Consider the following 13,070-nt stretch of genomic DNA (forward strand, 5'->3'; position numbering starts at 1 on the left):
GGACGTCCCAGTGCGCCTGGAGACTACAGACCCGTGGCCCTAACGTCACACGTCATGGCAACCTTCGAGATGTTGGACCCACAACACCTCAGGCCCCTGGTTCGTGACCACCCGGATCCACTAAAGTTTGCTGACATTACTGTCGACGATGCCCTCATCTACCTGCTTCGCCGATCATATACACGCACCTGAAGAAGCCAAAAAGCACCATGAGGATTATGCATCTGCTCGCTAAAAACTTGCATACTGATGCACAGAATCTGCTTCAGCAACGAGCAGAACTTGGCTCAATGCCAAGCTCTTAATCGGTTTTATTTAAAGGAAATACGTGAATTGCATAAAGTTAAGGAAACAGCTCATTTTACTTGAGCAGCAGAGGGATGTTTGAGTTTCTGAGAAAGCAGGATGGGAATACAACAGCAGAGATTCAATCGGCGACCGCAGGCATCAGGATGTATTGCTCCACTGTAATAATGTAACAGTAGGTGGATGTGAAGTTCAGAACATTTCTCGCCGAGAGGTGGGAATATCAGAGGGTGGGGTACGGCGAGGTTCACGAAACAAGCCCATGGGATGAACTAGATTATGTTTCAGTGTGTTTATGTAAGGGATTCCAGCACAGAGAAAGGGCAAACTGACCACTGCTTTGAATGAAAGAACAATATAATATATAATATAATAATAATATAATAAATACAGCCCAAGACCCGTGTGCCCTATACTGTAAGTTGTTGTCTGACAATGGAAACATAATAAACAGCATTTCATTCTCCACTTACAGGATGCTTTAAGCTTCCCTTTCCTCCTCCATCTGCGAACAAAGAGAAGGAGAAAGACCATAAACTCAGAGTGCAATGATGTCTTCAAACAAAAGTTTGCACAAGAGCAACACAAACGTGTTTAAAAATTATATGCATCATAATTCATGTATGTCCAGTAACTATTTGGCGCAGTGTTTGATCTGAGCCTGAGAAACCTCACAATGTGATAAGACAGTCAAATCATTCACACCATGCACTCATCCATAGTGGTAATAACAGTGTTAATTTGTGTAAATAAGCAGAAATACTACAATAAAATCAAAAAATGAAACTTTTTTTATATCTGAAGCAGATGTCGCAATATTTTAACAAAGACTGTGGAAATTTAAAAACACAGAAATTTCATTGCTCGACTGGCCAGGGCAAACAGAGGAGAGCAACAACTCAATCGGAGCTGGAAAACATCTGGTGAGGTGGACTTTTAAATTTACAGTACATACCCGCAGCAGGCTTCAGCTGTGACTCTGTGGGATGATGAATGTCAGATAGTTGGGTCATAAAGCAAAGCAATCTTTTCTGAGATTAAAACACCTTTGAATAATTTGAAATCAAATTTATTTGTCCGTTATTGACACATGTTAACACAAGTTGGTAGTGTTCTGTCACACAATGTCAATGACAACATGTGATAAAATGGGTCCACCAAGCTTCAATACTTGTGATCACAATAATCACAAAGTATTGTAACTGCCGTTTAAGATTTTTAAAATGCACTACCAGATTCAGCGGACACTTCTTTAACAATGAAACTTTATCAGTGTAACATTTAGAAATATTCGTATTACCTATGACATTTATTTGTAAAGAAATCATTCGGCCCATACCCATGTCTCCTCGTTTGTGATGTAATAAAATGAACACCACCAGAAAATCTCGTAGGGAATTTATTTTATGTACAAACAAAAGATTTTGTATAAACTGTACAATCTTTTCAACATGCTGAGAAAAAAAGGGCATTACCACTGACGAAATACAAAAAAACCAACTTTGTGAACTAGGTAAGTAAACTTACTGTGCATATGTACAACTTATAAATTATGTAATTCATTATCTTAATATGCCTGCGTTACAGAGTATTTATATGGTCTGGTCCTTGGTAAGGGGCATAATCATCGTGGAGTCATCATACATGAGTGAAATCATTTAAGATTCTCTCTTTTGCTTCAGTATCAGTTCTTTTATCCTTGTTAATGCAGACATGGTGGAGCTCGTCCAGAGGAAAAGGCAAATATCATCTACAGGCCAAGTTGATATGAATCATTATTTGAGCTCGGGACAAAAGATTCATTCCAATTCAGTGAAGCGAGCAAACATGGCTTTACGGACTGCGTCTTTGTACGTGTCGGAGGCAGAGAGGGTGTAGTTTGTGCCTTTAGTTCCAAGTCCAGCTCCTTTTGTTCTCAGCTGGGCCTGAGGAGGGAAACAATAGACGTCAGTACTTTTAATAATTAGATATCGATATACACTTATTGAGGCTGATGGGTACTGAATACACACCAACAGGTCATTGTTGTTGATCATACCTCAATTGGTGCAGTGATGCCCTGCTGGTTGCGACCAAGTCCTTTCCCCTCCTTCCAGCCCATGGCCTGCAGCATTTTGTTCCCAATATTGTCACTGTTAAGGCCGTCCTTAGTGGGCTGCTCATAGTTACTGGACAAGTGGAAATTTTGTGTTTGTTAATTAAAACGTCTTTCTTTTTATGAAAATGACCCTAATGAGAACAAAGTTTCTTACATGACTGGTGGTGCTGCTTGGTTAAATTTCTTCTTTTTGGGCGCTGGCGGTTCTGGGATGCCATATTTCTCTCTCCTCTCAGCTGCCCTGTCTCTGTATTTCAGCTATTCACCAGAAGAATAAAAACATTTTGAGTCATTAATTCACTGTGAAACAGGAACTTTGACTCAAATAACAGCAGGGCGATTCGGTGTTGAGACGAACCTCGGTCTCTTTCCTCTCCAACTCTTCCAGCTCTGCCTCGGTCATTTTTGATCTGCGGAGAACCTCCAGGTTTTTCTAGGAGGGACCAGTGAAAAGTTAAATACTGCGATGAATTCATAGCCTAGTGGGTTTTCCTGACTTGCACTTTGGATTTTCCCATTTTGGTGGCGTTACCTTGTGGAGGTCAGAGAGCTGTTGATGTCGAACTAGACTCTCTTTATTGGGAAACTGTCTCCTACACAGCAAACAGGCCAACTTCTTCCAGTCTGTCAGCTGGTCCTGGACTACGTCACCACCATCGAGCTCTGCTCCCCCCTCCTCAGGGTCACTGTCTCCACTGTAGGCGGCCACAAGGCCAGACTAAAAACACCATGGACAAACAAGGGCAAGAGTAATATAACCAATCTGAATATAACTGAGCACATTTACAATACAACTAATATGGCATTAACAATAATCTAGTAACTTAGCAAAAGAAAAGCTCCAGACCCCAAAGACAGGGAAGACGAAAACACTCACCTTGGAAGTGTGGACTGAGCTGGTTGGTGGCTCTTCCTCAACGGCCCATGGCATCTCTGGCATGAGTCTGTCTAGACCCCCTGCCTGCTACAAAATGCATAAAATATATAAAATCAATACTATATAATCTCTTAGGACATTTACATCAGGTCAAAGGAACATGCACACACTGAACATTTTCATATATTATGACCTTATTACCTTCTTTTCAAACAATGTGAAGCCAGCGTCAGCAGCTGCTGCCTCCCTCCTCTCCTCATGACTTATAGGCTGAAAGCTGCTTCTGAAGTTCTCTTTCTGCTTGTTAAGACTTTTAGCCCACCGTTCCATGTCTTTAGCAATCTGGAAGGATAAAATTTGGAATTTGAAGTTAGATCGAATCAAATATTCAGAAACTGCTACATAGCAGAAGACGAATGAGCTGACGTAGGATATATTATGATACCTGCTGAGCAGTCTTGCTTTTGGGCTTTTCCTTTTTCTCCTTGCCTTCTTTCGATTCTTTGCTTCCTGTTGCTGCATCATTTTGTCCAGCATTCATGTCACCTGAGGCAGGTACGTATGTCTGCTTCTCACTGTCCCAGTACAGGTACTGCTGGGTCTGAGAGTTGTAGTAATACTGAAAGGGGATAAACAAATATATAAATAATCAAAAACAAGATAACATTTCTGTTAGTGTCAGCAACATGACAGTAAACCAAGTTGAGTCCTGTGTGGTGGTTGTGCACTACTTACATGTGTGTTGGGGTCGTAGTAGAGGCCAGTTTGAGGATCATAATAGTAGCCAGAGGACTCATCATACTGATAAGTGGATGTATCAGGAACAGCTGTAAATTACACAACGTCATTATCAAAGTAGAAACGTATTTTCTAAGTTATATGACATATTTTAGGTAGTTAATCAGTTGGGTCGATAAAAATCATTAGATACGAGCCTTTCACAAACATCTGTATCAGCATGTATGTTTGCCAATTTCTCATAATCTTTATTCAAGTTCTATATATTTGGTTGATTTCCTTTAGTTGTTTATAATAAAGTTAATGGATTAACTGTAAAATATCAAGCCTCAATTACATATCTTGTCATATGGGTTTGATAACAACATTGGTATGAAAAAAAAATCATCTAGGATGTTTTAAGTAATAATACTTTTTTAGTTATTCATGTCATGTCAAATAATAGAAAGTAATCTCAGGTACAGCTGCTTGATCATTAGCTTCATCCTATCATATACTAGTCATAGCTTCTTTTTATTTGTAAATTGACTTCATTTTCAAACTACATAACCAAACGATCAACTATTGCTTTTTCCAAGCTGTCCCCAGAGTAATTTAACGCACATGACGGTGACCATGGGATGATTAAGCACATTATTCATCATCATCGCCATAGTGAAACAGAGCAGGTTTTACATGACACTATATGATCCTCATACCAGCGTTGGCTTCAGCCGTATGTCCGGAGGCTGTTGAACCGACCGCAGCTGTAGGAGCAACAGACAAGGCCGCAGCTTCCATCCCTGAGAGATGTCCTGTGTGGGATTTTGCCTCCAGTTGGTGCGCAAGTGTCAATGCCTGCAATAAATGTAATTGTTATTTTGACCTATAAATCATGCATTTTGTTAATTGTACTATAGTGTAATTGCAGCGCTTACAAATATATATACATTACCTGTACAGCAGGCTGAGCAATTATATGTGGTTGGTAGACTTGTGCAGTCGGTGTGATAACAACTCCAGCTGCAGTTGGAACAATCTTTACACTTGGGGCAGCTGAGATCAGAAAGGCAAAGCACAGAATAATTCCCCAATGCTCCACATGATTGTGCAAACAGTCAAATTATTATTACTCCTGCTTTGAAAAAAGCAGGAGTTTATTTAAATTAGTAATACTTTGTTTCATGTTCCTAAAGCTCTAGTGTGGACAAATGAATGTCCTGGTATTATCAGTTGTGTCATTACACACAATATTATTACTAAATAATAAATAGTCAGAAACTGTGACATCTCATACCTCCTAGAATTCCATTTCCCTGTGAGGTGCTGGCTCCTGCTGCTTGCTGGTAGTACGTCTGATACTCCTATTGAAAAAAAGCCATTCATTGAAACACAGAAAATATTTTTTTAAGGCCTTAGATGTTTGAAACTACATCAACCAAGGCTTTACCAAACAGTGATGCACACAATTACCATCATGGGTTGTTTTTTTACACTTATGAAATACAGGTACAGCCTCTTTTCTAATTGCTTACATACAATGGTCATTTCAATAAATTAACCAATAATTATATATTTTTTAAAGATATCAGAATTTATCTACTCTAAAGCAAATTGATTTAATGTTTTTCTTTTTTCTTTTACTAACCTGTGACATTGGAGTGTAGCCTTCTTGCAGGTAGCTGTACTCCGACATTCCATCTTGGCTCTGTTGTGGCCAACAAGGTAAAATCGTGCATTAGGATTCTGTGACATTAATACTTGGAGATGACAAGTAACATGAATTTGAAAGAATATGGGCCTACCTGACTTGAGGACCACTGGGCTGCAGCGATGGCTGTGCTGGCCACGGAGAATGCGCTGACGCGATTCCCATCTGGTAGTAAAAGATCCCTAAAACAAAAGAAAATGCTCAATAGTCAATTCCCGCCTTGTGGCCGAATCTCTCCGTTCACTGCTGTGGATATAACAGTGGCATATTGAAGAAAAACACGACTACCATATCTATTACAAAACGCAAAGCACACAATACAGTATTGTTATACTCACTTTCTAGCACTCTTGGCATAATCCACCCCTATTGTTTTCCCATCAAGTTTCAGAGGAGGCTGCAGTCCCTGTAAGATGGTGAGCAGCTGAGAGGCCTCCTGTGAAGTGGAGTGATATTATATTTTAAACCAAATGATGCAGCAAGTTCATGCAGGAGAAAAGTATGGATTTAACTGTGCATTGTTCACCTATAGATATTAAAGAATACTTTACCAGGGGAGAGGAGAGCTGTACAAAGGCAAAGCCTCTGTTCTGGCCCGTCTGCTTGTCCTTGATGAGACGAATGTTGCTAGATGAAAGATTAGCATATGGTGCCAGGGCCGTCATGATGGCTTCCACGGTCGTCATGTGAGCGATATTTCTCAGGATGATTGCTGTACAGAACAAAAGTCTAGATATAAGAACAAACGTCCACAGACAGGGCTGGTTTTCCTTTCAAAGCGGGACATTAAAATGCCCTTACTGTCGCCATAGAAATCTCCACTGGATTGAGATTCGGCGGGTCCTGTATTACTGCTGATTTCACCTTCTGTTGAGAGAACGACAGAAGTAAGAGGTGCATTAACATAACCTTCAAAACAGTGTAACCAAAGAACTGGAAATTAGGTAAAAGGTGATAGTGTTGAACACTTGTGCTAAAAATGAGTATGTATTTACAATATTGGATAGACTATTTCATAAATTCCATTTTGTATTTTGTTTTGTCCCCTTTTTGTGTTACTGTCAGGCAGGAAGGAAAAATGTATGCTGTTTCCCCATCTGTGCGGTTTGCCTACATCTGACAGTGTCAACACTTAATAATCCATATCACTTGGTTCACTAGGCCTTTACAACTCCAAGAACACAAGCTTTGCGACTGCATCCCAGTACTGCTGCCTCAGGCTGTCAGGATGTCTGCTGTCAGTGGCCTCTTGTTGATTAACTACTTACCAGCTTTGGCTGCTCCACACCTGAAGCACTTCAGCCTCCTCCGGAAATTGTACAGGCCACACTGAAAGTAACCGTTCACATCATTTTGATTATACACCTACTAAAGCCCTTAAAAGTGCTGCCTCAGAGAACAGGCAGTCTATATTGGTGCAGCATACCATACTCACCTGAGACACAACCTAACCTTTAGCACTCATCCAAATGTAGGTGTATCAAAAAAATGACACGCTCACACGACTGTAACAATTGTAATTTAAAGGACTAATGTCTGTGTTTGTGTGCATTGTTGTCTGGTAACACAGAAACTAGGAACTTACAGTGTTGCAGAGCCAGTCTTCATACTTGTTTCTGGGGTTACTGTAGTGCATGTCCACAATTTTGCCTTGGATGGTCAGACGTTTCTGAAAGAGGAAGACAAATATTACTCAAGTGTCCGTGGTGAGAATTTATCTCATCAATAGAGCAAGCAGTGTTGGAAGGGAGAGAAGGGGAGAGGGACCCCCAAAAGATAGCCTTTGTGTTAAGGACAGGCACATGTATATGTGGGCATGGTGTATAGAGGTTTCTTAAAGTGTTTGGGACCCGCGTGCCCAGACTAAGCTGGAGCAGAGTGTACAATGTGACCCTAACAGACATCTTTGACATGTATTGGCTTCCCAAAAAAGTTACGGAAGAGAGTGACTTTCTTTAAAAAAACAAAAACATACAAAAAATAAATACCCATCTTTTGAGTGGGCTCTATCACCACGGTAACGATAATGTGTTCATTATCTTAAATGCAGATTCCTTTAGGAGATGACCTCACAATACGAGTGAAATCAGCAACTTTGAAGCTACTGCTATCACATAAACTAGACAAAATACTTGTCAAAACATTAATCATGACTTATCAAATCCAGTAATATAGAAAAAAAATCTCTAACACACAATCCATTTTTTTCTTCAAAAAAGATTAATATTTTCCACACTACTTATTTAATGCACTTTGGTTGCCTTTAGGGTTATTTTTTCCAGATCCCCAAGATTAAAACTAGACTTGGCGATTGTGAAGCAACCTGATTGGTCTCCATCCATCGGGTAGCATCTTGCAAGTGATAAAAGTCCACGAAGGCGAAACCACGGCTTATACCTAGAGACAGCATTCAAATATAGACGGGAGGCGTGTTAGTTAAGAGTCCATGGGCATATTATTCAAACTCTTCCACAAACTGCTTCACGACCCAGGCCCTTTTTGGTACACAGCGGGCCACTCCTTAGGAGTTTTATCATAGCAAGAAATCCTGCTGAATATCACTGTTTGAAACACACTCAACAACTAAGTGTGTTTGCCAAATGACTCTCACAACTATTATTGCTTCTTTTACTTACCTTAAAAGAGATCCACAATTAACTGAAATGAAAGGTCTTAAATTAAGATTTTCACGTAACATAAAATTCTCTAAGCTGCAATGGGAAAATGGGTCTGAATGGAAGCAGATTGGCCCTATGGTCAAAGACTGGGGGAAGGTTGGGGTCCGTCTTGTATCCGTTCCTCACCTGTTTTTTTCTTCATCAGTCTGACATCCACTGGCTGGGGTCCCTCCAACTGGTCTATGGCAAAACGAATCTAAAGAACAACATAGAGATGGTAGTTTAATAACATTATTCTAAACCTTCCCCGTTTTATACAAAGAAATTTTAATGGTGGACACTTAACATAAAACACATCTGTAAAAGAACACTTCAGACTTACATCATCCTCAGCGACATGAGGAGACAGACCCCAGAGCATAATGGTCTTGCTCTTCTTCTCCTCCCCAGGCTCCCTTCTGTAATCCTGGTCTGGGTAGTCACCGTCTGAGTGGTAACCATCTTCTGATCTATCACTGTTGCGTCTTTTCCTGTCTCTTTGCTTTAAAGGAAATAATTCAACGCATCAGTAACATCCCTGAACAAAAGAACATTTCAACTCCACCATCAAAATGCAGTTTAAAAGAACGATGAGTAATAAAAAAGCTACCTCTGGACTGTCTCTTGATCCTCGGCGGTCTCCTTCGTAACGATCACCACGTCTCTCTTCCCCCCAGCGGCGCATGTTGTGTTCACGCTCTTGATCCCTCTCTCTTCTGTCGCGCCATTCTGATTCATCACGGGACTGGTCAGAGCCATATCTGCCGCTACGTTCTGTCCGACTGATCCTGTTAAAAGTGACATTGAAAGGAAAGGTAAAACATTAGCACACCATCACTGTGCCACTGATGTATTTGTATTTGAGCAAATACTACTATATCATCAAGCTCAAATTACACTAGTTCTTGATTAACATTATGCAAAAAACAAGCCTGTCCCAAGCATGGAGAATTAACAATCACAATGATTTCTGTGATGATTACATAGGTCGAAAATGGGGTAGAGAACATTTGAATCTGTAAAAAATGTTGATGACATCCAAACAATGTTTATGACACTTCGACAGATAACATCTGGAATAGAAGCCTCGTCAGCTGTGATTTCCCAGCCGACCATGTGATGGAGGCAGAGAAAGGCTTTTCTACTGAGCTACAAAGTGGCCATAAAGCTATATAGAGCTCACCATCTCAGTTCAGTAGTAAGCTGCATTCATGCAACTTTCCCTCAAACTGGAGAGGGTAATGCCTAGCTTAGCAAAACAAGATGCAATATATCTCAATGCTGTCAATGTGTAACCATCTGTACTTTTCATATATGATGCTAAATTAAGGTTAATTAGAAATTCAATGTCAAGATTGGGTCCACTACCGGCATGAGAAATGTCCTACCAGATATCAACGTTTCATTAGATGTGATGGATCGAATTTATATTTTACCCTGCCAGTTCCAGCACGTGATTGGCTGATATTTGCTTTGAGTTGGCATGAAATTACCCAGGTGGAAAACTTCCAACTCCACGATTTAAGGGGAATATTACCATCATTAAGAACAAGTGGGGTGACAGTAATAGATTTACAGTAGCATCCGGGATACAAGATATCTGGACTGTGAATATTTCAATTGCAGACGCTTTTAATCCAACGCTATGTTTGTCTGCGGTGACACGACATGGCGGATACTTTAACTGGAATGCTGGTTAGCCGCACCTAGCATGGGCGCTAAAGCTCAACGCTGCCACTCACCTTTTATCAGCTCCCATTTTCTCACTGCCTCCGAACGCACACGACCTCTAGAAAGCAATAATGCAGAGTTCCAAGTCAAACAAACACTGTTTTAAATATATCTTGTTCACAGGATGGTTCATCTACTACGATGCGACAAACACATTGATCGCAACTGCGAACCACAACACGGTCTAACCTTAGCAAACAGACACTTTCTGCCAAATCCAGCGACGCAAATGACAAGAGAATTTGATGTTCCAGTTTCTAGTATGAAATAGCAGTAACTCACCAGTGCGGTTGTTGACAGGTTGAACAGCTGTGTTCGTTATTCGGAGTTAAAATCTGAAGAAATGCACGCAGGAAAAAATCATCTCGCGTTCAAGGGCTTTCGACGACACTACAAAGGCACCTTCTTCATCCCAAGATGCATTGGTGCATAACCGGGTGCATTGTGGGTACTTAGCTTCGCCCCGAGTTTGCCTCACAGGCAGAGCTTGCAAATCGGTTATCGTATATTATATGGTCATATTTTTAGGTTGTATTTGTGTGGGGGTTTTGCATATTGTTAAAGTTGCCTGTCTGCCAGTGCTACAGAAGGATGCGGTGCAACCTGAACAAAGACAGACAGAAGGGGTCTATGTTGGGGTACTGCCTGCAAGTCCATACGCAGGGCGAATTATAATCAAGAACAATAAAGTGCCACCATTTTGCTGGGCATATCTGCCGTATTTGCAATTCATGAAAGTCTAGTTCAGATTTAGTGTTAAAAAGTTTAAACATTTTTCCTTTTAACGGATAGTTTGCCACCTTTACGTAGGCGGCTGTTTGTTACTGCTGTTGCTGTATGCAAATATGGGGGGGGGGGGGGGGTGCTCAATCTTCCATTCAATTAATTACATGCATAGTTTTTGAATAATTTGATCAAGAGGCTATACATTTTTAAACAATATGGTATAAAGAAATCTTTATTTCTATCAAATTAAAATAGTCACAAGGCCCTGGAAATTGTTTGAAAGTACCAGTGTCACAAAGATGAGGCAACAGAGAATCATTAATTAATTTACACAGATGCAACCCATTTCCCTTTTTTTTTAATGGCAAAGTTCTCAATGTTTTCTTTGATTCTGAAATGACAGACCTGCGAAAACAATCCAGCTCACCTTTAACAATGTTCTTTATGGCCTAAATTTATACTACAGTAGCTCCCTTTCTCAGTTAGTAGTGTTCTCCAGACTGCCTAGGCTGTGGGTAAGATACTGTACATGTTAGTGTTGATTTAACGTACCGCTGTTTGTCTGTATTTGTATGTTCCTGTATTTAGTACTACTCAGAGCAACATTTTCTTGTTATGTGAAACTCACTTAGGTTGAATCTGATAATGATTTGCTACAGCAGGAAACAAGGTAATTGTTTTTCATTTATTACAGTATTTAAATTCTGAAACATCACCAAACAGTTCACTGTACAAGCAGGTTCTTTAATAAAGATGACGCCACAAATAATTGTTGGACATGGCACACAAGAATGTTCCTCTTTTATAACCCTCCAATACGATAATGATACAACACAGATGGTCAATCAAATCGTGCTGATACCAGATCCATAATTAAGTTCCACAATGCTTTCTTTTCATTTTGTAACATTGATGATGTCTGAATCAATGACGCCCAAGACAGGCCCATATCTTCTGTACAAATGCACCATGAGATAAAAACAACACAAAACCCATATATTTAATATAAAAATGGTCCAACGTGGCCCCAGAATAGGAATATGGAATCCATGTCACTTATTCCGATGAGATCCGGGGTGAGGCGAGTTGAGGTGAGGTGAAGTGAGGTGAGGGGGCAGGTGGGATCTAAGATGCTATGCATTTCTATGACGAGGTCTAGGTCAAGGTCTCGCCTTTTGTCACCTGTAATGAAACAAACACTTATGTGATGTTTATATCACTTTCAAATATTAACATTTTTTAGATTACATTTTGCAGTATACTTACTCTGGCCTCAATGTATTCAATCCTCCTCTCCAACGCTGTCAGCTTCTCATTTAGAGTGGCCAGACGGGATCGACACGACATATCTGATGGCATAACACACAGTTATAACACATGCGGCGTAGCTTGTCCACGCCATCAATCACGATGAACAACAGTGCTGCTACTTACTAACGTTACCGCCGAGAGAACAGCATTACATATCGATGCTAAAGCAGCTGTTGCCATAACGCAAATCACAGCAGGGCAGGCTAGCGTTAGCATAGCAGAGGCTAGCGGTGGCGTTAGCCACCTCATCACTCGAATAAAGTCGCCTTTTGGTTTAACATTCTGACATTTCGCAGGTATAACACATTAATCGACACAAAATGTCACGCGAAACTGTCATGGTATGTGTGCAAGGGAACAACAACAAGCCCGCAGCGAAAGGTACAAGCTAGTTGCTAACTGGGAGTGGCCATTTAAAACATCAACACCAGTGCTAGCAGCAGCAGCAGGATGGCTAGCTCAAGTAGCTAGCTTGATCGAGCGATTCACACACAACCTCCACACCAGCGTCGACCCGGTCCACGCGGTCGGTCGTTAAAAACTCACCGAACGAGTTCAGGAAGTCGGCGATCTTTTTGATGCTGCTCGTGATCACCTCGATGTACTCTCGATTCGCCCAGTCTTGGTGAATCTCTCTCTGCACTGGATCCTCCTGGCCGGCCATGTTGGACGAGTCGCGAGCTAAGCGGCGACGGCGCAGCGTTCATTCGAGGATAGATCCCTGCGCTCACCCAGGAAGTGCGGCGTGGATGGGCCAGACGTGCGCTACCGGTTTAGTTAGCCATAGTTAGTAGCCACAGAATAATTTTGGATAAGCATTTTTGTCATATTTTCCCTTGTGCAGAAGACGATTTAAAGTTATGTCACACCCTAGATAGTGTACACCAAAGACAGCATCCACCAACGTTTATTTTGTCTACAATAGAAACACCACCT

At 40.9% G+C, this 13,070-nt stretch overlaps 2 protein-coding genes across 2 annotated transcripts; both read right to left on the reverse strand.

Annotated features, from left to right (window-relative positions):
• Window positions 1-1,692: 1,692 nt before the first annotated feature.
• On the reverse strand, window positions 1,693-10,536 carry rbm5 (RNA binding motif protein 5). Its single transcript, XM_035631616.2, has 25 exons — window positions 10,380-10,536; window positions 10,109-10,155; window positions 8,977-9,154; window positions 8,710-8,868; window positions 8,514-8,583; window positions 8,033-8,106; window positions 7,295-7,378; window positions 6,978-7,038; window positions 6,511-6,576; window positions 6,261-6,421; window positions 6,048-6,145; window positions 5,804-5,891; window positions 5,647-5,706; window positions 5,296-5,362; window positions 4,954-5,054; window positions 4,718-4,856; window positions 4,017-4,108; window positions 3,727-3,900; window positions 3,483-3,623; window positions 3,282-3,368; window positions 2,937-3,122; window positions 2,763-2,837; window positions 2,559-2,662; window positions 2,345-2,474; window positions 1,693-2,231 (listed from the first exon to the last, which is right to left on the reverse strand). Exons 2-25 carry the CDS (start codon window positions 10,123-10,125, stop codon window positions 2,106-2,108), a joined length of 2,538 nt encoding a protein of 845 aa, XP_035487509.1. The 5' UTR covers window positions 10,126-10,155; window positions 10,380-10,536; the 3' UTR covers window positions 1,693-2,105.
• A 958-nt stretch (window positions 10,537-11,494) lies between these two features.
• Window positions 11,495-12,868, reverse strand: brk1 (BRICK1 subunit of SCAR/WAVE actin nucleating complex). The gene is made up of 3 exons (XM_035631442.2): window positions 12,681-12,868; window positions 12,090-12,172; window positions 11,495-12,005 (listed from the first exon to the last, which is right to left on the reverse strand). Exons 1-3 carry the CDS (start codon window positions 12,796-12,798, stop codon window positions 11,979-11,981), a joined length of 228 nt encoding a protein of 75 aa, XP_035487335.1. The 5' UTR covers window positions 12,799-12,868; the 3' UTR covers window positions 11,495-11,978.
• Between the last annotated feature and the right edge of the window lie 202 nt (window positions 12,869-13,070).

Source organism: Scophthalmus maximus, chromosome 6 (assembly GCF_022379125.1).
Source record: "Scophthalmus maximus strain ysfricsl-2021 chromosome 6, ASM2237912v1, whole genome shotgun sequence".
Classification (NCBI taxonomy): domain Eukaryota; kingdom Metazoa; phylum Chordata; class Actinopteri; order Pleuronectiformes; family Scophthalmidae; genus Scophthalmus; species Scophthalmus maximus.